This window comes from Pelobates fuscus, chromosome 5 (assembly GCF_036172605.1).
Source record: "Pelobates fuscus isolate aPelFus1 chromosome 5, aPelFus1.pri, whole genome shotgun sequence".
Classification (NCBI taxonomy): Eukaryota; Metazoa; Chordata; class Amphibia; order Anura; family Pelobatidae; genus Pelobates; species Pelobates fuscus.
This window is the reverse complement of record NC_086321.1, coordinates 311,489,551-311,515,694: the sequence shown is the minus strand read 5'-3', so window position 1 is coordinate 311,515,694 and position 26,144 is coordinate 311,489,551. Positions and strand designations below refer to the sequence as shown.

At 42.3% G+C, this 26,144-nt stretch overlaps 1 protein-coding gene across 4 annotated transcripts in view; it reads left to right on the top strand.

The window, feature by feature from the left end:
• Positions 1–333: 333 nt before the first annotated feature.
• The window catches only part of SLC39A3 (solute carrier family 39 member 3), a 110,710-nt gene continuing 84,899 nt past the window's right edge, over positions 334–26,144 (top strand). The window contains exons 1-3 of one of the 4 annotated variants that reach the window (XM_063457351.1): positions 334–527; positions 2,067–2,222; positions 14,633–14,955. In XM_063457351.1, the coding sequence (XP_063313421.1) occupies positions 14,749–14,955 (207 nt within the window). In that variant the 5' untranslated portion in view covers positions 334–527; positions 2,067–2,222; positions 14,633–14,748. The remainder of the gene's footprint in view (positions 528–2,066; positions 2,223–14,632; positions 14,956–26,144) is intronic. The other 3 variants (XM_063457353.1, XM_063457352.1, XM_063457350.1) reach the window with 3 other exon arrangements.

Below are 26,144 nucleotides of genomic sequence, written 5' to 3'. Positions count from 1 at the left end.
AACCCCTTAAGGACCAAACTTCTGAAATAAAAGGGAATCATGACATGTCACACATGTCATGTGTCCTTAAGGGGTTAAGGCACTTTAATATGTTTTATAATTGTATATGAATATACATGTCCAGGCTTTTGTTATAGGGTTCAGCACTGACTTGATGGATAGCTCCTTAATCAGAACATTGTTACTCGGAACTGATAAACAGGATCTCCGTTTACCGCGGACCACTTTTACATGCGTACATGAACTCTTGTCGTAATGTCCGGAAGAGGCAGACAACCATAGCCAATCAGATTGGAGATTTTAAGCGTTGCCTCATCACTGTCCAATCTGCGTATAAAGCTTTTGCTGTGGGGTGGAGAGTTTAGTGTGATGGTTTCGGGAAAGTCAGAATCACCGGGACCAGAAAGCGGCCGGGGCGGACATTGGAAAGTTCCTACGGTCAATAATTCAGTATGATTATTCTGGCATTTCTGATACATGTATATACACAGCTGAAACTCTCGATGCTCACCCATAGTTAATGGAAGGTGTGTAAACTGTTCTGTGAATTAGAAAACCTATGTAGTTGGTGGGTAGCCCAGCGGTACATCGCCAGCTGTTTATAACTAGAACTCCCATGGTGCTTTTTGACATCTATTGATCCAAACTCGCTATTGGGGTTTGCGTGGAAACGAGCCATGCTAACAAGGTTGCCATCAACAATCATAGCGTCCCTGCACACACTAGCAAAAATACATTTAGGTGCAATCTCACCTGCACGAACCCAAACACAAATACATTACCTGTCACACACAAAGATACATACAGATGCAACCTCACAGGCACGAAACCTAAAAACATTGTGTGACCAGCAATGATTTTGTGTGTGTTCCCAGACGCACACAAAAACATTGCCTGTCATACACAAAGATACACTCACAGATATACAATGTTTCGACACATCCCAGACACGCCACACACAGAGGCACACATTGTTACACTACTATGACCTGCCACACATAGACAGTGACAGTCCATATATTCAGCACCCTTCTGTTCTCATACATATTGTGTGCAGAAGGGAGGGTCCAGATGGAATAGGCACGAGCTAGTATCCAGCAACAGTCTTTTAGCTCCTGTTCCTATGGAGAGCTGGCTAGAGGAGGTTATTGGCTCATGCCTTGCTTGTGGTCCAGTTGGAGTTTTCTGGAGTAGAGTGTCAGCTCCTGTCTCCTCTGTGTGAGTCTTTGTGTTCTGGGAAACTGTGGTTCAAATCATATTCTCCTAATTTAACACTCCTGTGCAAGGGAATAGCTTAGTCCAGTGACCCGGGCTCATGCTGCTTCTAAATGCAGTCCAGTTTGTAGCGTTTAAGGGCCGCTTTACTTAGCCACTAAATTGCGTCTTATTCGCTTTAAATTCCCCAATGGTCACCCTCCCATCTAGTCCGGTGACTTTTTTTTTACTATTGTTAGCAAAACCATTCCTACTTGCAGCCCACTAGAATCTGTTAGTACACATTACTAACGGATCTAACTGATTTGTTTAATAGTAGTATAGGGTGGAAAATGTGCACGGCACATTAGTACAAATGTTCAACAAACAGAGATAAAGATAGATTTTATATTAAATTAGAAACGTTTTATTTATTTTTTATAAAACATGCAATGTATAACAAACACAGTCCTCTTGTATGCATATTTATTTTTCAGTAATGTCATATGTTTGAAGGGTTACTACAAGGACCATACCCACTATATCCTTATGAATGCCAGGAATGCACTGCCTCCCAATAAGGGGACCATTTTCCAATTCTTTATCACTTACTTTGTTCCTGCTGGACATTTCTCCTTCTCCATCCCTGAATATTATAGTTAAAGCCCAGACCTGTCACATATGGGTAGTGCTGTGATGGGGACATAAGCCTCCCCATCTTCCAAATATAACAGTCTGTACCCTTTGGGTGCGGGGGGAGCACTATATCCCCCTCTTTAATTAGTAAACCACACTCGCTGGCCATGGGTGGGGGCATTAGGATGTTCCTCCTCCCTCACTTTTTTTTATTTATTTTTTTTATTCCATTTTAGTCCGGACACCAAATGCATCCAGGTGATTGTTGCAGATTGTCTCAGGCCGATTGGATTCCAACCTGATTTGGCTTTAGTGAATATGAGAATTGCCATTCTTGTCGGAATGTCTCCCTTTTCACCGGATTTTGTCCATCCAAACAAAACCAGTGTTTAGTGAGTAACCCTGTCAATTATTACAGTGCTTGGTATAACCCTTTAGCATCAAAATAAATTGTCCAAGGCCAAAACCTTTGAACCATTATTGTTTTTGAGATAGTGGTGTGATGAATTTTAGCGTATACACGCTTTGACGTGTAGAATGAGCTAGAAGGACATGCTAATGCACCATGCTTATTAATGTCTGTTTTACATAATTTGGAACTGTGAATTATTGCATAATAATACAATTGAAGGGTTGTGGAGACATCATGGTAAACCATGAGATGAAATAGATGTATGAATGTCTACAGGTCAACCAGATAGCAATTATTTTCCACTTAATGACCACTATGGGCGCATAGATCATTTCATCCCATGGAAGTGGTCGGGGTTCACTGCTCCAATGTTTAAATTGCAGTGTTAAGATTGCCTTTAGTGACTGTTTTATCAGACAGCCACTAAAGTCTCTTCCTGCAGTTTCACGAAGTTTGACTCAAGGAAATGACGCTGGACATTCTCACACTGCATGAAGACATACAGCGTCTTGCAAATCCCCATAGAAAAATATTGATGCAATACGTTCCTGCGTGCGCATTAGGTAGACATCTGAAAGTAAGCTCAGCAAACCTGCTCCATGCTCAGAATTTGTCTCTTCTAGGTCTCATATAATTTTCTCTGGCAGCAGATATTTCATCTGCACCTGCTGCAATCTTTAATTCTGAGTAGGTGGGATCTGTTGCAGATTAGAAATTCACAAGCTCTTGAACAATTGTAATCCACTTGTATCAATGATTACTCAAATTCCACAGATCATTTTTAGAAGTTTTATTTTTGTTAGTGCAGGTAGTAAATTGGGCAACAATGTGTTTGAACAGAGGCATAATTTGTTCTGCATATCAGATCACACATTGTACTCTCATCTGCAGGGGCGGGACTACCGCCGTTGTGGCTGCACGGGGCCTGCAAGCTCAGGTGGGCCCATTGGGTGGCACATGCCCTTACAGCCACCCGATGGGCATGTTTACTTTATGTGAAGTTACTTCCTCTCAGTTTACCAACAAGCTGTGCGGGAGAAGGCGTGAGGGAGGACAAAGAAGAGCCAGGAGCAGGGAGAGCCTGGACCAGATTCCCATCAGACTTATACAGATGCTACTGGACCCCAGTGAAGCCACCCTCCTACATCAAAAACATATGGAAGCAAGGCGTGGTTAAAAATATGTAAATTGTGATATTTGTGTGTATATGTTGTTTGTGTTATGTGTGTGAACACACATGTGCATTTGTGTGTGTTTGTTTCAGTGTGTATATGCGAGGCAGTGTATGTGCATACATCCAATACAGCGCTACAAGGATGGGCACATGTATTTTATTTTAAGTATTTTACTACCTTTGCCTTTTTGAAGACTCTAGAAATGGCACTGCAAACATACATCTTTCCTCCTCTACTTCTAATTGCCAGAGTAAGACTGCTTTGTATGGGGGTCATCATGATCACTTTACCCTGGGCTGGGAGGATATGGTTTCCTGAACTTCAAATTCTTTTGACTTTCCTTCATTATCCCTTATGGACAAAATAAATCCTGTTTTGAGTTATGTCCAAAGATCTCCTTTTCATAAGTCTCAACTCTGTTTCTTCATCCAAAGAATGCAGCTGAAAAAAAATGTCATTCCTTGGATCAAAGAAAGTATCTCCTGATATACCTAAAATGCACAGAAGCTTGCTAAATGGAGAACCTTCAGAGAATTTGTCATTTTTGTGGGCAGCAAAAAGGGGAAAGCATTATCCAAACAGTATTATCCTTGCCCGTTCTATTACGTAAGCCATTTTAACTTATTTCCAGGCTGGACTCTGCGAGCTGCACATTTAACAATACCAGTAACCACTTTATTGGCAAAATATTGCAGAGCTGCACATGACCAAATCTGTTATGCAGCAACCTGGTTCATTGTCCATATGTCCTATAAACATTACTATTTAAATATGTCTACTAGATCATGGTTTAGCCTTGGGGCACAAGTTTTTCATGATGCTGTTAATTTTGCCCACCCAGTAAGCAAACAAGTTCTTGCTTTGTTATAGCTCAATATATGTGCTTCTAGAACCAGTTCTTACCTATGATTTTTATGTTTTGTTTTGTTAATATTCTGGCCTTACAAAGAGCTTATACCTCTCTAAACTGACACGTAAAAAAAAAAAAATCAAAACAAAAACTAGAATTTAACTATATATCTGTTTAAACCATAATTTACCTCTTGCATATTAAGTGCACCCACACTTATATATATACTTTTGTTTAGAAGAACGGGACTTTCATTTCATAATCAAATATTCATATATAAAACATAATTTTGTATGAATAAAATCTAAAAGAAGTGGGAGAAATTAAGAAATATTCTTAGTTTGGCATGGCATTATAACTGTGAATGCCATAATACTGCTTTTACCTCAATAAAACACATATATTTGTGTTCAGCAATGTATTACGAGTAAAAGACTACACCCCGTGCACAGGATTTACAGGGTCAAATATAGCACGTTCCCTTCTTTAGTTTATACACATTGAAATTTGCCATATTGGTTATGCTGCCTTTGAGACCGTATGGCAGCCCATCATGGCATACCATTTGAAACAGAAGACAATCCAGGAAATTCAATATGGGGTATGCAGACATCCCAAGTCTTCCAGCAGTTCCTGGAGACTCACATATTTTAAATGCGGCTCCCTGACACCTGCAAATCATATATAATATCCTTGAAATTACACACGCAATCTGTGTGTGTGATTTTTTTTTTTTTTTTATTGTATTCTACAGGATTTGCAATGGGGGAGGGGGGGGGCCAACTTCCTGAAATGCATTTTTGCAAGTTGGGATAGCTGGGTATGTCCAGTCTTTTCAAGTAGCCACTTAGTCAAAAACACTGGCCAAAGTTAGCGTTCATATTTGTTTTTTGCATTTTCAAAAATAAATTGCTGTTTCACAGATGATGTTATCAGCATTAAACATTTTACTGCTCTAAAACACTCATTTGAGTATATTTGTATATTTAAATTTGACTTTTGTATTTATGTAAATCTATATATTTTCTACAAGAGCTAGTGATTTATAATCCAAGGGAGTATAAGGAGTATAGCAATCCCCAGAGTGAATATAGCTGTCCCCTCCACACATGAGACAAGATTTTATGTTGAAGGTGTAGAGCAACTGTTTAATGGCAGCCACAACTGCCTTGTATGACAGTCCCCATGCAAGGGCTTTACTATGACATATTCCAGGGGCATTCCCCACTGGCCCTGAGAGGGGACTATGACAAAGTACACACTATAATGACATTGGCTCTCAGGTCCAGGACACTCCCACACAAAATAGGCCGAGCAGTGCACGCCGCGGTACAGGAACTTATGTTTCCTGTACCCGGCCGGACTGAAAGGAAGTGCTCACTGAGAGAGCACTTCCTGTCAGTTCTGCCAGGTACAGGAGACTGAAGCTCGGCCGGAAAACTATGGGAGGGGGAAAAGAACGCTATGGGGCAGGGGAGGGGGGGGAAGAACGCTATGTGGCAGGGGAGGGGGGGAAAGAACGCTATGGGGCAGGGGAGGGGGGAAAGAACGCTATGGGGCAGGGGAGGGGGGAAAGAACGCTATGGGGCAGGGGAGGGGGGGAAAGAACGCTATGGGGCAGGGGAGGGGGGGAAAGAACGCTATGGGGCAGGGGAGGGGGGGAAAGAACGCTATGGGGCAGGGGAGGGGGGGAAAGAACGCTATGGGGCAGGGGAGGGGGGGAAAGAACGCTATGGGGCAGGGGAGGGGGGAAAGAACGCTATGGGGCAGGGGAGGGGGGGAAAGAACGCTATGGGGCAGGGGAGGGGGGGAAGAACGCTATGGGGCAGGGGAGGGGGGGAAGAACGCTATGGGGCAGGGGAGGGGGGGAAAGAACGCTATGGGGCAGGGGATGGGGGGAACGAACGCTATGGGGCAGGGGAGGGGGGAAAGAATGCTATGGGGCAGGGGAGGGGGGGAAAGAATGCTATGGGGCAGGGGAGGGGGGGAAAGAATGCTATGGGGCAGGGGAGGGGGGGAAAGAATGCTATGGGGCAGGGGAGGGGGGGAAAGAATGCTATGGGGCAGGGGAGGGGGGAAGTACGCTATGGGGCAGGGGAGGGGGGAAGTACGCTATGGGGCAGGGGAGGGGGGAAAGTACGCTATGGGGCAGGGGAGGGGGGGGAAGTACGCTATGGGGCAGGGGAGGGGGGGAAAGAACGCTATGGGGCAGGGGAGGGGGGGGAAGAACGCTATGGGGCAGGGGAGGGGGGGGAAGAACGCTATGGGGCAGGGGAGGGGGGGGAAGTACGCTATGGGGCAGGGGAGGGGGGGAAAGAACGCTATGGGGCAGGGGAGGGGGGGGAAGAACGCTATGGGGCAGGGGAGGGGGGGGAAGAACGCTATGGGGCAGGGGAGGGGGGGAAAGAACGCTATGGGACAGGGGAGGTGAGAAAATAATGCTGTTGCAGGGGGAATAGAATGCTGTGTGACTGGGGAGGGGGGAGATGAACATTGGGGGGGCACTAAGGTGGAGGGGAGGGATAATGAACAGTGGGGTGGGTGGGAGGGACATTAAGGGGAATAGGGGGGTACTAAGAGACAGGTAAGGGGGAGGGAAGATGAACACTAAGGGACAGGGGAGGGAGGGGAGAGGACCACTAATGGAGATGGAGAGGAGGAGAGAGGAACACTTAGGGACATGGAGTGGGGAGAAAAACACACAGATAGGTCTAGGGGTGAGAAAGTCCACAGAGGGGCTGGGGATGAAAGCACCACACAGAAGAGCCCGTGAGAGGAAATACAAAGGAGTTGGGGGTGAAAGAGACATAGAGGGGCTGGGTAAGAGGAAAAAGAGACACAGGCTGGTGGTGAAAGTGAAACACACAAAGGAGCTGATAAGAGTAAAATACATAAAGGCGCTTTGAGAGAAGGAGACACAGAGACTGGGGGGAGTAAGAAATACAAAAAGGGGGGGTCATGTCTAAATAGGGGCATCAATTCTCTGAATGAAAATATAATTTTGCCTCTTTATATTTCGCTGGTAAGACTACACCTTGAATATGCTGTGCAATTTGGGGCACCTGTTCTATAGAAGGATATCATGGCACTAGAAAAAGTTCAGAGATGAGCTACAAAATTGATAAAAGGAATGGAGTATTTTAGTTACGAGGAAAGGTTAAAAAATTTAAATCTCTTTAGTTTGGAAAAATGGTGCCTCAGAGGGGATATGATAACATTATACAAATATATTCAGGGCCATTATCTGAAAGTCTATTCATAAACAGGGTTATACATAGCACACAAAGTCACACATTTAGGCTGGAAGAAAGGAGATTTCATCTAAGGCAAAGAAAAGTTTTTGTTTTTGTTTTTTTACAGTAAGAGCAATAAGGATGTGGAATTCTCTGCCTGAAGAGGTGGTTTTATCAGAGTCCATACAGATTTAAACTGCAATCGGATAAATACTTGCAAAAACATAACATACAGGGATATAATTTCTAATTAGTGGGGTAATAGTTGCTTGATCCAAGGAGACATCTGACTGCTATTTTGGGGTCAAGAAGGAATTTTTCCTAGTTTGTTGCCAAATTGGAAGCGCTTCAGACTAGGTTTTTTCTTTTTTACCTTCTTTTGGATCAACAGCAAAAACGTGTGAGGAAAGCTGAACTTGATGGACGCAAGTCTCTTTTCGGCTATGTAACAAGGGAGGTATAAGATACACAATAGGGAAAAAGTAGGGGATAAGACATTTAAAAAATGGGATAAGAATCAAAAGGTAGGTTGCGAGGCACACGGGTGAAGATGCTTTTGGGGGGAATAGTGGGGAGGCTCCAAAATCATCTTCGCTTGTGTACCCAAATATCCTTGCACCAGCCCTGCTTTCAAATAAAATTCTCTCGACTTTCTGCCTGGGTTGTCCCTCGAATTATAATTATTAAAATCACTTCATTATGTAGAATGATTACATATATGTATATTTAGATTCTACATGTGCATTTATGTAAATATATATGGCACCGGCATATGCCAACGGATTCATGTATTGGTTTGAGAACACGCATATCCTTCCTAAATACCAACAGCAGATAATTAAATACCTGAAATATGTGGATGATATCTTCATAGTCTGGAAAGGAACCATCACCACACTTGAGGAGATGGTGGAAAACATCAACTCTCTGCCAATTCCGGTAACTCTCACATTGAGTTGGCATAAAACCAACATTGAATTCTTAGATGTTTCTATTTTCAAGGAAGAAAACCGGTTGGGTTTTACTCTATACAGGAAGGTGACTGACCGCAATACACTATTATCGGCTACCAGCTTCCATCCTCCGCATATCAAAGACTCTCTACCCATATCACAGTTCCTACGAGTGCTAAGATTTAACAGCAACCCAATCAAATGCGAAGAGCAATTACAAGAAGTCCGTGACCGCTTCTTAGCAAGGGGATTTCACCCCAGGACACTGGATACTGCACAGGATAAAGCCTGGAGTAAATTTAAACAGACTAAGACAGCAAAGTCCAATACAAAAGAGAAGCTTTTTCTTCCTCTGACATACAACACGGTAACCCCGTCGCTCAAAAAATCTATATATAAAAACTGGAACATATTCCAATCGGACCAAAGTCTTCCAAAAAAATTTAAACAGAGTCCAATGATCAGCTACAGACGGGGCCGTAACCTAAGGGACCTGCTGGTTCGGAATGACCCTCGGCACTGCTATGCCAAACCACCCCTTATCCACAAAAAAGGTTGTTTTAAATGCAGTGGATGCGTCACCTGCAGCCACATGCTAACAGGATCAACATTTGCCCATCCACATAGTGGTAAAAGAATGGCAATCACTATATTACGTGCATGACTACACATGTCATCTATATGATTACATGTCCCTGTGGACTTTCGTACGTCGGTAAAACCGATATGACCTTACGAGATCGCATCAGAGGACTCAGGGAATAATGAATAATGACGGCGTTTAGAGACCAACGGACCGACAAACCGGTCGCTAAACATTTTTTGGCCAGCCACCATCATCTACCTTCATTACGATTTATTGCAATCGACCACGTCCCTGCACAACCGGGAGGAGGCGACAGATCCAAGTTGCTCCTACAACGTGAAGCCCATTGGATCCATCATCTAAACACCGTGACCCCAAATGGACTCAATGAACATCTTGTATTGTCCATGTTCCTTTAAACTAGTATTCCTGTAGCCGTAAATTTTGGCATGTCCTAATACTTAGAATATAACATCTGTAGTCCCATAGTATACTTCTTATTAGATTTGTTCAATCAATATGTAATCCCCTGTCTCTACAGTATAGAATAGGATACAACTTTATGTTGTTCCTTTCAAAGTGTACAACCCACACAGTCTATCCTGGAATAGGCAAATTAGCCACTATACCTTGGTTCCCAATGTGATACACACATGGGAAATATCTAAACTTGAGTTAGTAAGCAATTCCTAATATATAGCATGCAAAAAAAGAGATAAGGTATAGTGAAAATAGGCCCAGATCCATATAGTATAAATGTTAATGTGGGAGATAGTTGTATTTTTCCTATGAACACAATAGATTTAGCGAACACAATTTCATGTCTCCAGCTTAATGTCCACTACATGGTACAATAATAAACATTAGCCCCATAGATTAGATGTTGGTATATAAAACAACGCGACCTTTTATTTAATTAAATATCTATATGTGCTTCAGCCCGATCCCAGTCTGCGCAGATATTCTATGCACATTGTTTACACACTGTAAGTTCTCACTTCGATGTTTTTACACATTTTTCTGATTCACTTCACTTTGTTTCTGCACGGATAGATTTATAGATGCAGACTCAGGGGAGATGGGCTTAGCTCTTGTTTCATGCACATGTCTGTAGACTGGTGTAGCCTTTTTTTCCTCCGGTTAGTTTTTACCGGGCGTTTGTTTTTACTCTTTGAACGTAGTTTCCTAGTAACTACGCTATCTTCGTGATACGTAATACGTAATACGTCACACGCACAATGTCACGTGGTGGTCTTCACTTCCGGGTTTTCAGTCTGTCGGCTATCCGATCATCTTACTGGTAAGCTTATTACACAGTTATGTATAAATTGTAAATAATTTTCATTTGTCACTGTGATCTTGATAAAGACCCAGCAGGGTCAAAACGTTGATTTATTTGTATACCACAGCGATGTATTCTTTGGAATGCAGTAAATAATTTTGCACTTTTACTAAGACCTAGTGTGCTCCCTTAATATATATATTTTCTATTTGTGTACTTTTCTATAAGTGTACTTTTACATGAATGTGTGTGTAAATGCACATGTACAATCTAAATATATATATACAAATTGAAAATGCAGGCTGCACTCACGGTCTTAAATTTCAGTGGTGTTTATTTCATCAAACAGACAGATCAACTTTTCGGTCCAAGCAGGGACCTTCCTCAGGATTAAGTGACTCAACAATAATGAACTTACAACATTCACTTATATCGCTAAAGTTTACAGCAATTAATCATATCCCTGAGCCATGCAGAGGAGGAGATAGAGGGAGGTCGCTGCTTAATAGAGAAACCTTTTGGATATTCAGACTTGATACAGTCTCACCCAGAGGACTTAACAAAATTAAAACCTATATAAAGTATAAGCACTCTGAATGGTAAAATGACCTTTATTTGAATAATAAGTATTGCCAGCAGAAGTCTCTTTTTATTGTTACATTACCGCTAGCTGCTCCTGTATGAATTATAATGATTACACTAATGATTGACATGCTTGTGCAAATCCATATTACACTTTAATTATAGTTAGATGACTCTCAGTATTAACTTAATTTGGCTCCCAATATGCCATCTTGCTCAAATAGGATAGAAGCACCTGATAGGTTGGTTTTCCCCTATGTTTAGCTGTTACTGATTCATTATTCATTGTACATATCAGCATAGCATTAGGATTTAAGTGTAAATACGTGGATTTTTTTTTTGTACTTTATAGTATTTATGTTCAATGAAGCAAATTCAGGCACTATTAATAAGTATGCAAGGACTCATAAAGTCCATAAGATAAGATACTGACCATTATATAAATATGGAAGTAGTTTGTGTCTTTTAAGTTATAAGACTAAGGATATACAGTATTTGCATATTGGCACAAGCTTGTTAAATCATAGTTTGTTCTTTTAAATTATTTTTTTACTTTAATTAATCTATTTTACTTTAATTCACCCATTATTCTTTCTGTCATTTCACATTTATTTCCCATATGCCTTTTCACCCTGCTAGGCTATTCTCTGTTTATCACTTATTTTTGTACATGTTCCGTAGCGGTTCCCGTGGAGATGTGTACAAACGTTGCTGAGGCAACGACGTGTTTGTTACATCATCACGCATGGGTTGCGGGTCAACGTGAGGGCACACAGGTTGTCGCACATGCGCGGTGAATGGCGGTGAACGACGGGGATTAAGCACAACACCTGGGGTAAATCACTTATCTATAATGATTGTAGTTCTATATTTGAATTGAATTGTAGTTCTATTAAATTTGAATTTGATTTTATTGTTGAGTCACTTGATCCTGAGGAAGGTCCCTACGTGGACCGAAACATTGATCTGTCTATTTGATTAAATAAACACCATTGAAATTTAAGACCGTGAGTGCAGCCTGCATTTTTAATTTGTCTATATCAAGATCCCTACAAGGACTGGCACCCGCATGCCTAACGTTAAGGCACAAAGAATATTAAGTGTGAGTGCAGGGAATTTTGTATTGTGTGTGTGTGTGTGTGTGTGTGTATATATATATATATATATATATATATATATATATATATATATATATATATATATATATATATATATATATATATATATAATCAAAATAGGTAAGAGCCGCCTATTGGATAGTTACTGCATGGGCGTTTATCTTTCAGCTGGCAAAAAGTTATTTAACCCTAACTGATGCAATGAGTAGCTTCTCATTTCTTAACCCCTTAAAACCGGAGGGCGTACTATTACGCCTTATTCTAAGCGGCTCTAAACGCCGCAGGGCGTAATAGTACGCCCTACGTTTTTTCTTTACTTACCCGGGTGGGGGGACTCACCTGGGATCCCAGGGAGTGCCCCGCGGCAGATCCTTTCTCCTGCAACCCCCCCCGGCCATGTGAGAGTGAGGTCCTTGCAAGGACCTCACAGTCACATGGCCGGGTTAGCTGGCTGCTGCATTGCCAGCAGGAGGACTGCCTGTAATGACAGTACCCCTCATGTACAGGTTTTATGGTGTTTTCAAAAGTTACAGCGTCAAATATAAGGCTTGTGTTTCATTTTTTTCACATTAAAATTCGCCAGATTGGTTACGTTGCCTTTGAGACCCTATGGTAGCCCAAGAATGAAAATTACTCCTATGATGGCATACCATTTGCAATAGTAGACAACCCAAGGTATTGCAAATGGGGTATGTCCAGTCTTTTTTAGTAGCCACTTAGTCACAAACACTGGCCAAAATTGGCGTTTTTTGAATTTTTCACACACAAACAAATACTAATACTAACTTTGGCCAGTGTTTGTGACCAAATGGCTACTGAAAAAAGACTGGACATACCCCATTTGCAATACCTTGGGTTGTCTACTATTGCAAATGGTATGCCATTATGGGTGTAAATTTAATTCCTGGGCTACTATACAGTCTCAAAGGCGTAACCAATCTGGCAAATTTCAATTTCAAATGTAACACGCTATATTTCACCCTGTAACTTCCCAAAACACCATAAAACCTGTACATAGGGGGTACTGTTTTACACGTGAGACTTTGCTGAATACAATTATGTGTATTTTATTGCAGTAAAAGCAAACAGTATTATGACCTTGATAGTTAAAATGTCACGTAGAACTAAATAAATAACAAAATGTCTTATTTTGTCCCATTTTTTTCATATTAAATTATGTTTCATAGCTAAATATTTGATATTAAATGAAAGCCCTGTTTCCCCTGAATAAAATGATATATAATAAGGGTGGGTGCATTTAATATGAAAGAGGTGAATTACGGTTGGACAGACATATAGCACAAATGCCAGGTTTTGTTTACGTTTTGTTTTGTTCACAACGTGTACATTTGGCTCAGTCCCTAAGGGGTTAAACAACCATGTCGAAAGACACATCCGTGTTTGAGGAAAAGATGTTCGTCTGTTTGAGAAGGGTCAAAGCATTGGCATGCATTAAGCAGAGAAAACATCTAAGGAGATTGCAGAACCTACTGAAATTGTGTTAAAAACTGTCCAACGCATTATTAAAAACTGGAAGGATAGTGGGGAAACACCAGTGATGGGCGCATCAGGGTAAGAAGAGAGGCAGATGAAGGGATGCACCCATCATGCCTAATGTACAAGCCTGTGGGGGCAGTGCTATGATCTGGGGTTGCTGCAGTTGGTCAGGTCTATGTTCAGCAACATTATGTGCCCAAAGAATGAGGTCAGCTGACTACCTGAATATACCGAATGATCAGGTTATTCCATTAATGGATTTTTTTCTTCCCTGATGACACGGGCATATTCAAAGATGACAATGCCAGGATTCATCAGGCTCAAATTGTGAAAGAGTGGTTGAGGGAGCATGAGACATAATTTCCACACATGGATTGACCACCACAGAGTCCAGACCTTTACCCTATTGAGAACCTATGGGATGTACTGGATAAGGCGTTGCGCAGTGTTCCAAATCTCTCCTTAATTAATGCAAGATCTTGGTGAAAAATGAATGCAACACTGGATGGAAATAAATCTTGTGACATTGCAGAAGCTTTTTGAAACAATGCCACAGTGAATGCGTGCTGTAATTAAAGCTAAAGGCAGTCCAATCAAAATATTAGAGTGTGTGAACATTTTGTTTGGTGGTGACTTTTTTTTGGAGGCAGTGTATCATTTCACGTGTCAACACTGAAGAATTGACACTCTGCTACAATGTAAAGTAGTAAGTGTACAGCCTGTATACATTTGCTGTCCCCTGAAAATAACTCCACACACAGCCATTAATGTCTAAACCATTGGAAACAAAAGTGAGTACACCCCTGGTAAATACACTTCTGATATTTTAGCTTAACATGGTTGACTGAACTTTCTTTGATATAAAGTTTCCTATCCTACCTTTTGGAGGAAAGGCTTATATTGCAGTATATGCTGCTAGAAGATTAAAAGGAAAATAAATTTCCAAGTAAGAATTATGGTTTTATGTAGTTTGCAGATAAACCATAAGGATGTTACTTGTCCAGTATTATTAAATGCTTCATTGACAATTCTATATGTGTTACACTGGATGCACAGTTAAATTGAATTTCCTGTCTCTATTCATGTGACATCCTTCATTTTGTTTCCCGTTTAGTCCACTGATAAACGATGAGGATGGTACCATCTCCAGTTCATTTTTTCACTTGAAGCTGAAAGTCTGGCTTGGGTTATTTTTTCCGTCAGTGACCTTTAAACAACATATCAATCAAGATGAATCTCATTGTAGCCAAGCTGCTGTGCTTGCTGGCAGTGTTTGTCCTCATGATGTTGGGATCTCTTCTACCAGTCAAGATAATTGGGGCAGATTGTGAGAAGGCTTCCAGATCTCGTCGAATTCTCAGCCTTTGTAATGCATTTGCTGGGGGGGTTTTCTTGGCTACCTGCTTCAATGCGTTGCTTCCTGCTGTGAGAAATAAGGTATGTTCATGTTTCTGTGTATAAAGGATTTTCAGTTATTTTTCCTTTGGGGGCATATTAACATGTATTGGGTAGCATACTACTTCTTTTAGTGTTTTTTTTTTTTTGTTTTTTTTTAACTAATTATTATACAACAGTTAAGTGAAAACAAGATGTATGAATATACATATTTTTCCCACTCTCAGGATCAGTGGTCTTTTATAACGCTCACAATAAAAAAAGATTTCCTTAATCCTAGTCTTAAATTGGTATAAAACCTTTTTATAATACTGTACCACCTGGTTTGATAATTGCCTAGATTGTTGAAGCCAGGGCCAAAATGTAGGAGCCATTAATTATGTTTTATTAAAGGGACACTCCACTGTCCAAATACAAAAAATATCAGTTTTTAGTAGATATATCCCAAATGAAAACGTGCATGCATTTAATTTTGCATTTTATTTCTGCAAGAGTTCTCTTGTCTGCAGCCTTTGCAAGTCTTCCCCTTCTAATCCCACCAAGGCTGGTACTCTGGGCAATTGCTGCCTCTTGAGTTTTCTTCACTTTGCTAACCAAACCAGGAAGTAATATGACTTGTTGTCAGTTTGGAAGCCAAGGAGGTGTAACCAAGTTAATTTATAAAAGTGTAAATTTCTATTGAAATCTGCACTTTTTGTAAAGTGAAAAAAAGACACTCTTGACATAAATCTTTTCAGCAAGCTAAAGTGCTTTAGAGCAGTGGTTCCCAGCCTTTTTTTCACTTGTGTACCTCTTGCAAGTCCATTTCCATAAATTGTACCCCTCATATTAGCAAATTATTTGTAATTGTTATAGTTGTTGTTATTTCAAATTTATATATGTTTTTCTCTGCCCCATCTCCCCTTTTTGGTATGTTCTAGAATTTAGGCTCTCCCTGCTTCTCCTCTTCCCCAGGCTCCTCTGCTCTTCCTCTGCCTCTGCAGATACACATATGTGGGTACACAGACACACTGACACACATGCATCTACACAGACTGACATAAGTGCAAAAACACAGATACAAACTCTGACACACATACAGATAAAGACACACAGATGCAAACACTGACACACCTACAGATAAAGACGAAAAAAATCACACAAGACATAGACACAAACACTGATGTAGATGCACAGACACACTGATGCACACACTGACACACATACAGATGTACAGACACACAGATACGAACAATGGCAAACTCATACAGATACATAATACAGACACACACTAACACACATGCAGATCCATAGACACACAGATATAAACATTTACACATACAGATACAAAGATATACACACACTGATACATATGCAAATACAGAGATAAAAATACAGTTGCAAATACACATCTTTCCGTCCTTGTGTTTAAGAGCTTTTATGGGAAACTCCCACCCTACTTGAGCAAAATGCTCTCCTCAGCTTTTCCCACCTCCTATAACCTCCGATCCAGTACCAGCACTTTATTTAGTCTACCTCAATACAAAAAGAAACATCCTCCTCCTCCTCCTACAGAGCACTGCAATTGTGGAACGACCTCCCGCACACTTTAAAATCTTCCCCAAGCCTAGAGTCATTTAAGAGATCCCTTTCTACATACCTCAAAACAGAATGCACATGTCATGGGTGATTTATATATGTCCTACCTGTTCTATGGTACATTTTGTATATATTGTGTATTAATATTGTTTTTGTGGGGGGCGGGGCCTGACCGCGGAACGGAGCAGTCGCATGTCGCTGCTGCTCCAGCTTCCCACCGGGCACACCGTCGACTACCGACGAACAGAGGCTGTGAACCACAACATAGCGACTCCCAAACGACTGGGGCTACCGAGACCTACGTGTGGACACCAAGCAAGGTGATCTCTACACCGGTCCCGACCCGCACGGGGTTGCGGCCTACGAGCATGGCGGCGGTGAGGGAGACGGCCGCTCTCTCACTGCTGAAGCAAGATACGAGACAAGGTTTGTGCCCCCGTTCCCCCCCCTATGGACCGGTGGGGGTTATCCCGGTCCCCACCAAAGGGACATACGTAGATTCAACAACTGCAGCTGCCCACTCAAGGCTGGACTCCAGATGTTCTGGGCCCAGCCACATGACGGGAACCTCGCAAAGCACACTTCTTACGCCACCCAGGGACGCCCTGGAGTTCTTACACCAGCTATGCACACGCCTGTGGAGGGGGCACAATACCAAGGGACTGCCTCACAAACGAGGAATAAGAGAATTGGCGGCCTGGATCCGCCCGGCTACCCGGCGCCATCTGTGGGTGATCCCCCCATGGAAAGCGAAGGCGGCCTCCCAACGGAAACACAGCCTAGGCGAGGCCTTCCCAAACCATGTCGGCAAACACGGGGTGGTGGTAGGACCCAACCCAAGCAAGCTCCTGAACCCCCCCCGGACAAACCGCCAAACGCACCCAGCCACCAAAGGGGCCACACGCTCTTCTTCCGAGCTGGGGGTTCGTCAAGAGGTAACCCTCCCACGCCACCCATACACCCGAGGGGATAGCCGAGCACCGGCAAACCCTCAGGCCCACGACCCTGTTGATGGGGCCAATGGACTTGTGGCAAGAACCCCTATTAAGGCCTCGGGCCAAAGACACACGGTCCCCAGACACCAAGCATCCGGTCGGAGTGGGCGGGGAGCAGGGAATCGGGAAAACCCGGGCAGAAACGATGCTGAGAGCGCCGCGCTGGACCACGGGGTGGTCTGCCTCCAGAAACATCCCAAAGGCATCGGGTGAACCGTCTCAACAACCCGCACCCCAGCCATCAGTCTAGACATCGAACAGACTTTGGGTGCGCCTGCCTCATCACTGTTCCAGCAAGCTGTTTATATCACTGTTTATAAGTTATTGGTTTCTAGCTGTCATGTCTGACTTGAATTTCTACTAGTACCTAAGACGAGTACAAACCCTTTCAACAGATTTCAAGTGCAGCTTACATACACTGTTAGATTGCAAAGCGATGCTGCTTTATTCAATGTGACCAGACAATAAACCTGACATTTAACTATGCAGTAAATCTATGTCTGTTTTTTCTCTTTTTTTTTTTTTTCCTTGCTCTTATTCATGTATGCACTATGATAAACGCAGTTAGCATTCACTTGGAGAAAGCTCATAAGCGATAGACACGTCTAATTGGTATAGCTACGATCACGCATATTTTGTCGGTTACCTATATATTGAAATTTTATGTTTACTAGCTACATCATGTATTAGCAGGATACTCCGCATTGAATAGCCACTTAGCCTTACCCGATGAATAACAAGATTGTATGTACACTGTATTTGCATGGAAAGAATGGCTCCAAGCATAGCTCTAGTACTTCTGGGGGTACTTAAAATAACTGTTATAGGCTTGACTGTTTTCGTTAAACGACTTAATGCTCACTTAACCTACTACAACTAGCCAATGTTAAGCGACTTAACCTGCATATTACCCTGGCCTGTTTACAAAAGCAACGTTAAACCATAAAACATAAACAAAAAAGAGGTACAAATATTAAGGAAATGTTAGATATAATTGTTATTGATCCCTATACTGTATTCCAATTGCACATTTCCCTCTCTCTATTCTGTATCCCATCTCATATGCCTCAATAAAATACAGATTGACAAATATTGTTTTTGTAGTTTGTATTTATTTGTATTGTATGTGTATTTTATTGTACCCTTATGTAACAATGCAATGTTTTGTGGACCCAGGACATACTTGAAAACGAGAGAAATCTCAATGTATCTTTCCTGGTAAAATATTTTACAAATAAAATAAAATAAATACACAATGACACACATGCACATACACAGAAAAAAAAACCACTGACCAATATAGATATAGACACACAGATACATAGACTGACACATACAGATACGCACACCTACAGATATACAGACAGACACAAACTCTGCCACACATGCAGATACACTGACACACATACTGGCATACATGTAAATACACACAGTGACACACATACAGTTGCACAGGCACACTAATACACATACTGACATACATGCAGATACACAGGTTTACACACTGACACACATACAGTTACAAGGACATACTGATACACACACTAACACATATACAAATGTACAGACACACAGGCACAAACACTGCCACACATGCAGATACACAGAAACAAACACTGCCACACATACACACAGATACACACCTACACAAACATTGACACACATGCAAATAGACACAGACCTACTGGCACACATGCAGATACATAGTCACACAGATGCAATCACTGACACAGATACAGGCACAGACACACAGATACAAGTGCAGATATACAGATACACACACTGACACACACCTGTAAACAGACATACAGACACATATAGACTGACACACATCATAACAAGATTAGAGAGACTCCTCCCATACGTTGTATAGGTACTTTTGACACTGGTTGGGACACTATGCAGGACATCCTTAAAAGATCCCTTCCCATCAGTCACTGCATGTAAGGGGGAGAATCTAAGGGACATTCTGGTGCCAAGTCACTTTAGTACCTTCGCGCCAACCCACATAAAACAATATTTACCTGTAGGAACATTTTGATGCGGACATTGTGCCTGCCATTATGTATCTAGAAACTGTAAAGAATTTGCCAAACTGAATGGTTTAAGTCACGTTCCTTTTTCAATTGCCGATCAGTGGGGGTTATCTTATCTCCTCACTAGTTCATGTGGCTTAAACTACATGGGTAAAACCTTTAAGCCCTTTAAATGTCGTACCCGGGAACATGTGAATTTGGCGAAGAGGCTCTATCTCTAGACACCTACACCAGGGAAGTCTTTTGGATATATAAATTAAATACTTTTAAAGGCTTCTCCTGTTCGCCATTCAGCTGTCATTATTATACTCATGTTTGAATCCGATGTGGATTTAGCTATACTAATCAACTGACAAATTAACCAATTACACTAACTTTATCTTCTTTTATTTACACGTTCTTTCCATCTTTTATTGTTCTTTTATATATGGTGATATTTTTTATCACATTAGGATTAACATTTTTATTAGTACATATAGAGGGGAATAGACCATAACCTAATAGTTGTGCATACCACCATGATACTGTCACGTATTCATCTGCACATAAAAATGTTAATGGCATTTACTGTTCTGACAGGAAAAGTTGTGCCGAGCAACATTACTGTCCTGACAGGAAAAGTTGTGCCATGCACCAATTAATCCACAGGAGGGTTTGTGCTGAGCAGCAATCATGCAAATAGGAACCTGCTAACTGCCTTTGGGGTCAAAGGCCGGTTACAACCTATCAGATCCACAGGCGGGGTATAAAGGCCCAGTTCTCTTCTTGCTCAGTGCACTGTTGTGGTTTCCCTTGTGGTTGTCCGAGAGTGTGTTATTGATTTTGGTTATTCTGGTTATTTGACTTTGGCATTGATTTTGATTTCCCTGTTTTCTGGCATCACTGACCCCGGCTTTTCCTTATTGTTGTGTCTCTTCCTGTGTCCCTTGACCTTGGCTATTCCTGACTATTCTTTGGTACGTTAATCCGGCCATTCTAACGTCCGGTATATGTTACCTATCAGTCCTCTGTGATACACAATTTTATGTGCTGGATCATACTGTAATCCTGACAGATACATCACATCTCTCTGATGTGGAATCTATTGTATTTCTCTATACTTACCTTATGACAAGTATGGATAATCATGGGCTGATCATACATGATTACTCGGGTGTACCCAAGTGGTATCCCGGACGGGAGGTCCTTTAAGTGTAATCTTATAACAAGTGTAGTCTTTATACTTAGATTAAGCGATTACACACAATCTAGTACATTACTATCAGCCACTTGATCAAATGCTTTTTATGCCCCTTGGAATATACTCTGAGTACTGATAACCCTTAGTCTACACTGTAGATTTGTGAGACTGGAGCCATATATATATGTCCAAATTAAATAGGGGTATATATATATATATATATATATATATATATATATACACACACACCCTTTCGGGACTTAGAATAACTAAGGGATTCAAGATGTACAAATGATTGGCAGGTTTACAACATTACGGAGATTGTCACCCTGCACTGGACACACCCCTTTGGGCTGGTCCCGTTTGTGTCACTGGTGACGGCAGAGGGTGGGTGGAGTTCGAGTGGAAATCGGATGTCTATGATGTGGGAGTATTCCTCCCCCTTCCCGGCTTGTCTCTGGACTGCCACTCCACCCCCTTGCATTGCTGGATGAGCTAGTGTGGCCTGTCAGGGGCTCATTCACTTGGCCCCTGACGACGGCATGTGAGCACGCTGAGACGCGTGTTGGGCGATTTGTTCTTCCACTTTTATTTTCACACTTGGGTAGCACTATGAGCACTTTATAGTTCATTTGTTTTTTCAATACAGCTCTAGGGTTTGTTGGTGCAGGTAGGCACTAGCTATGTGCGGTGCCGAGGTAACAAGGGACAGAGCTAAGCATTAGACATTATATTGAGGAATTTCTAGACTCTCTTTAGTTGGGTGTATGGTACCTATAGGTTCTACATATGTCTATGTCGTATCCTCATTGAAAGATATATGGACTGTCCACTTGTAGTTCCTGACCTGGAACTCTCTCTGTCCAGGAGTAGAGTCTAATAGACAAGTACACATTAATGCACTAGGTATTTATAGTCCACTCTTCCCTAGAACTGTAGTTGTCTTATCCTTTTGGGCTTTTCCCCACTTTTTAGCCTTAGATGTAATAAAGTTAGGGTTTTTGCTGTTTCCTTTCTTTCTACTTGCTGTGCTCATTTCCAGTGCAGTCCCTTCGCTTTAGTGGACCTGACTGGGAATTTATTTTGATTTTGTGGGAAATTGCTGAGGGTTATTGTAGCGGTACTTACCTTATCCGGGGGCCGGCCGCGGTCCTCTCTTCAAGCCGCGCGCGGTCCTGCGGCTCATCCGACTCTCCTAACAGGAAGACGGGCAGTGACCGCGAGATGCGGTCACGTGTCCCGCCTGCAGCTAAGAGCGCGCCGCGAGTCTCGGGCGCGCTCTTAAAGAGACAGTGGGAGCCTAAATTGCAAAAAGGCTCCCATTGGCTCCTGTCATGCCAATCACCCCATACACTTACCTGTTGGGGGTGTGGAAGTGACAGGAGCCAATCACATTAGTTTGAAGGCTACTTATACTCACCCTTTTCCCTTAGTTCCTTGCCCTATCGTGGTTTCTGCTACAGTTCCCTTTAGTGCTTGTTGTGTTCAGTTGTGTTTCTCCGTATTTGACCTTGGCTTTGTATTCTGACTTCGTTTTCGCTTTATCCTTGTCTGTACTGTTTGCCGGCTTGCTGATTCCTGTGTACTAGACCCCGGCTAGTTTTCGTTTACGCTGTCTCTTTGTGCCCTTGACCTCGGATCGTTCCTGACTCTGTCTTCTCCTATTACGTCGAGTCCGGCCACTCTAAGGTCCGGTAGACGTATCTCTCCTCTGTGCTGTCTTCTGTTTGGCTGGATCCTGCGTGTAGGGGTATATACTCGTTACATTACGATAGGGCCATGGACCCCGCAGATTTAGCTCAACAGATGGCGTCCCATGAGGCTAGATTTGTAGAGCAGGATCACCGTATGGATCATATAGCTCAGGCTCTCCAGACGCTCTTAGCTAGAACCATTCCAGCAACCGCACCTAACCCTCCTACACCCCTGCTTCCTGAAGTATCGACTGTGCCTAATGCTACGGCCCATTTAACGCCTCCTCCTAGGTATGGAGGGGATTCTAAGACATGCAGAGGGTTCATTAACCAAATAGAGTTTCATTTTGAGATGTATCCACGTTCATTTCCCACAGAGAGGTCTAAAGTTGGGTTCTTTATGCACCAACTTACCGACAAAGCACTTGAATGGGCAAACCCTATTTGGGAGGCTAATGGACCTATGGTGCATGACTTTCACAGTTTCCTTACAGCTTTTCGCAGAACTTTTGATACTATGAAAAGGTCTAAAAATGCCGCGAGAGCATTAATGAGGGTTAAACAGGGTTCTAGGCCTGTGGCTGATTACGCTATACAGTTTCGTACCCTTGCCTCACAGGTCGATTGGACCAACAATGGGTTAACTACTGCCTTCATGGAAGGCTTATCAGACTCTATATTGGATGAGGTAGCAGCTAAGGAGCTTCCTGTTGCCTTAGAGGACCTTATTTACTACCTCATCGATATAGATAATAGGATTCGTGACAGGCTCTATACCAAGAACAGGGATAGACGTTTTGTTACACCTATTCACCCCAGAGTTAATACACCGGAGAGTGTAAAAGTATCTGAAGAGGAACCCATGCAATTAGGGGTTGCCAAACTCTCTGATAATGAAAAATTACATAGGAGAAGGGAGGGACTCTGCCTATATTGTGGTAGGAGAAACCATATGGTAAAGGAGTGTCCTTTGCTCCCGGAAAACTCTCGCACCTAAGACCTTATAGGGGACTGGCCTTGGGTTTGATTTCTAAGTCTCCTACATTGCCTCCTAACCGACTGCTTCTCCCTGTTTCTTTACATATGGGAGAGAGTTGTATAGTTGAAAATATATACGCCCTGGTTGACTCTGGGGCAGCTGAGAATTTTATAGACTCTGGTCTTGTAAAGAAAAACAATATTCCCATCAGGGAGAAGGAGATACCCTTGGCCGTTGAGGCCATAGATGGTAGACTATTGATATCTCCAGTTGTTACTCACGAGACTGCACCGCTACATATGTACACAGGGGTTCTACACTATGAAACCATTCGGTTCCAGGTCATCACCTCTCCCTCTTCACAGTTGATGTTAGGGTATCCATGGTTACGTGCCCACAATCCCATTTTTGACTGGGAGACAGGGCAGATAAAATCATGGAGTGAAGCCTGCCATGAGTCATGTACTATTGAAGTCACGCCTGTGAATTCTATTAATGTTCCTACCATTCCTCCTTTGTCTACGGCTATACCCTCTCAGTATTTATCTTTAAAGACTGTCTTTGATAAAAGAGAGGCTGACAAATTACCGCCTCACAGACCTTACGATTGTGCTATTGACTTGTTGCCTGGCACTATACCTCCCAAGGGCAGGGTGTACCCTCTATCGGTTCAAGAAAACCGTGTCATGGAGGAGTACATTAAAGAATCATTAGACAAGGGATTTATTAGGAGATCCTCTTCTCCGGCTGGAGCGGGGTTCTTCTTTGTATCAAAGAAAGAAGGTGATTTAAGACCTTGCATTGATTATAGAGGTCTTAATAAAATCACCATCAAAAATGCTTACCCTATACCATTAATAACAGAATTGTTTGACAGGCTCAAACATGCTACGGTATTCACCAAATTAGATCTTAGAGGAGCATACAATTTGATACGTATAAAAAAGGACCACGAATGGAAGACAGCCTTTAACACTAGGTCAGGTCATTATGAGTATACCGTCATGCCATTTGGGCTTTGCAATGCCCCAGCAGTATTCCAAGAATTTATTAATGATGTCTTTATTCACTCATTTGTTATTGTGTACTTGGATGACATTTTAATATATTCTACAGACTTACACACTCATCACAGACATGTTACGACAGTTCTGAAGACCCCCTTCTTGCTAATGGTCTTTATTGCAAACTAGAAAAATGTCTATTCGACCAATCCGAGGTCCAGTTTTTAGGGTATTTGATTTCCGCTAAGGGTTTTTAGATGGATCCCCAGAAGCTCGCTGCGGTCATAGAATGGCCTCTGCCGCAAGGTCTGAAAGCCATCCAGCGTTTTCTGGGTTTCTCTAATTATTATAGACGTTTTATCAACGGTTTTTCGTCTATCGTAGCACCTATTACTCGTATGACTAAAAAGGATGGCAATACACGTGCCTGGTCTACCGAGGCACTTCAGGCTTTTGACTTTCTTAAGACTACGTTCGCCTCTGCACCTATTTTACAGCATCCTGTCCCCTCATTGCCATATATACTTGAGGTTGATGCTTCCGATATAGGGGTAGGTGCTGTCTTATCCCAAAGAGAGTCTCCTGACAAGCCATTGCATCCTTGTGGCTTCTTTTCTAAACAAATGTCCAAAGCAGAAAGGAATTATGATGTGGGTAATCGCGAACTCCTTGCTATCATTTTAGCACTCAAAGAATGGAGACATTTGTTAGAGGGCACTAAGGATCCTATCCTCATATTTACGGATCATAAGAACCTATCCTACCTTAGCGAAGCTAAAAGATTGTCTTCAAGGCAGGCTAGGTGGTCACTGTTCTTGTCTCATTTTAATTATATAATCACCTATAGGCCAGGTGATCGGAACACTAAAGTGGACGCTCTGTCCAGACAATTCGAGACTATTGACAAACAGGAGATTGATGTCACTCCTGTCATTCCCTCAGACAGGATAATAGCAACTACTATATTGTCTATTTCCTCGTCCCTCTTGCAGGCCATACAAGCGAAACAAAGCATGGCACCTAGCGAGAGGCCTAATGATAAATTGTTCGTTGACGTTCCCGAGAGACGGGATATTCTGTCACTGTATCACGATACTAAGACTGCTGGCCATCCTGGTATTTCCAAAACAGTGTCAGCCGTTTCTCGGTATTTCTGGTGGGATACCTTACGTAAGGATGTTACTGACTATATAAGTGCTTGTACTACTTGTGCATGTATGAAATCCTCTTGTAGAGTTCCTTGTGGGCTGTTGCATCCGCTACCCGTTCCCGAGAGACCTTGGTCTAATCTATCAATAGATTTTATTGTTGAATTACCCCCTTCGAATGGTAACACAGTTATCCTAATGATAGTAGATCGGTTTTCCAAAATGGCTCACTTTGTGTCTCTTCGTAAGTTGCCCACTTCCATGGAACTGGCTCTTATCTTCGCTAGAGAAGTGTTTCGATTACATGGTATTCCCTTATCTATTGTATCCGATAGGGGTAGCCAATTTATTTCCAGGTTCTGGAAAGCCTTTTGTTCGGAGATGGGTATTTCTCTCTCATTTTCTTCCGCTTACCATCCCCAGTCTAATGGAGCTGCTGAACGTGCCAACCAGTCTCTGGAGCAGTACCTCCGTTGTTTTGTGTCTCACCATCAGGACAATTGGTCTGACCTGCTTCCTTGGGCTGAATTTGCCCGGAATAACGCCACTCATGATTCTTCCGGCAAAAGCCCTTTTTACGTTGTCTATGGCCAGCATCCCGTGGTTCGTCCGGCTGC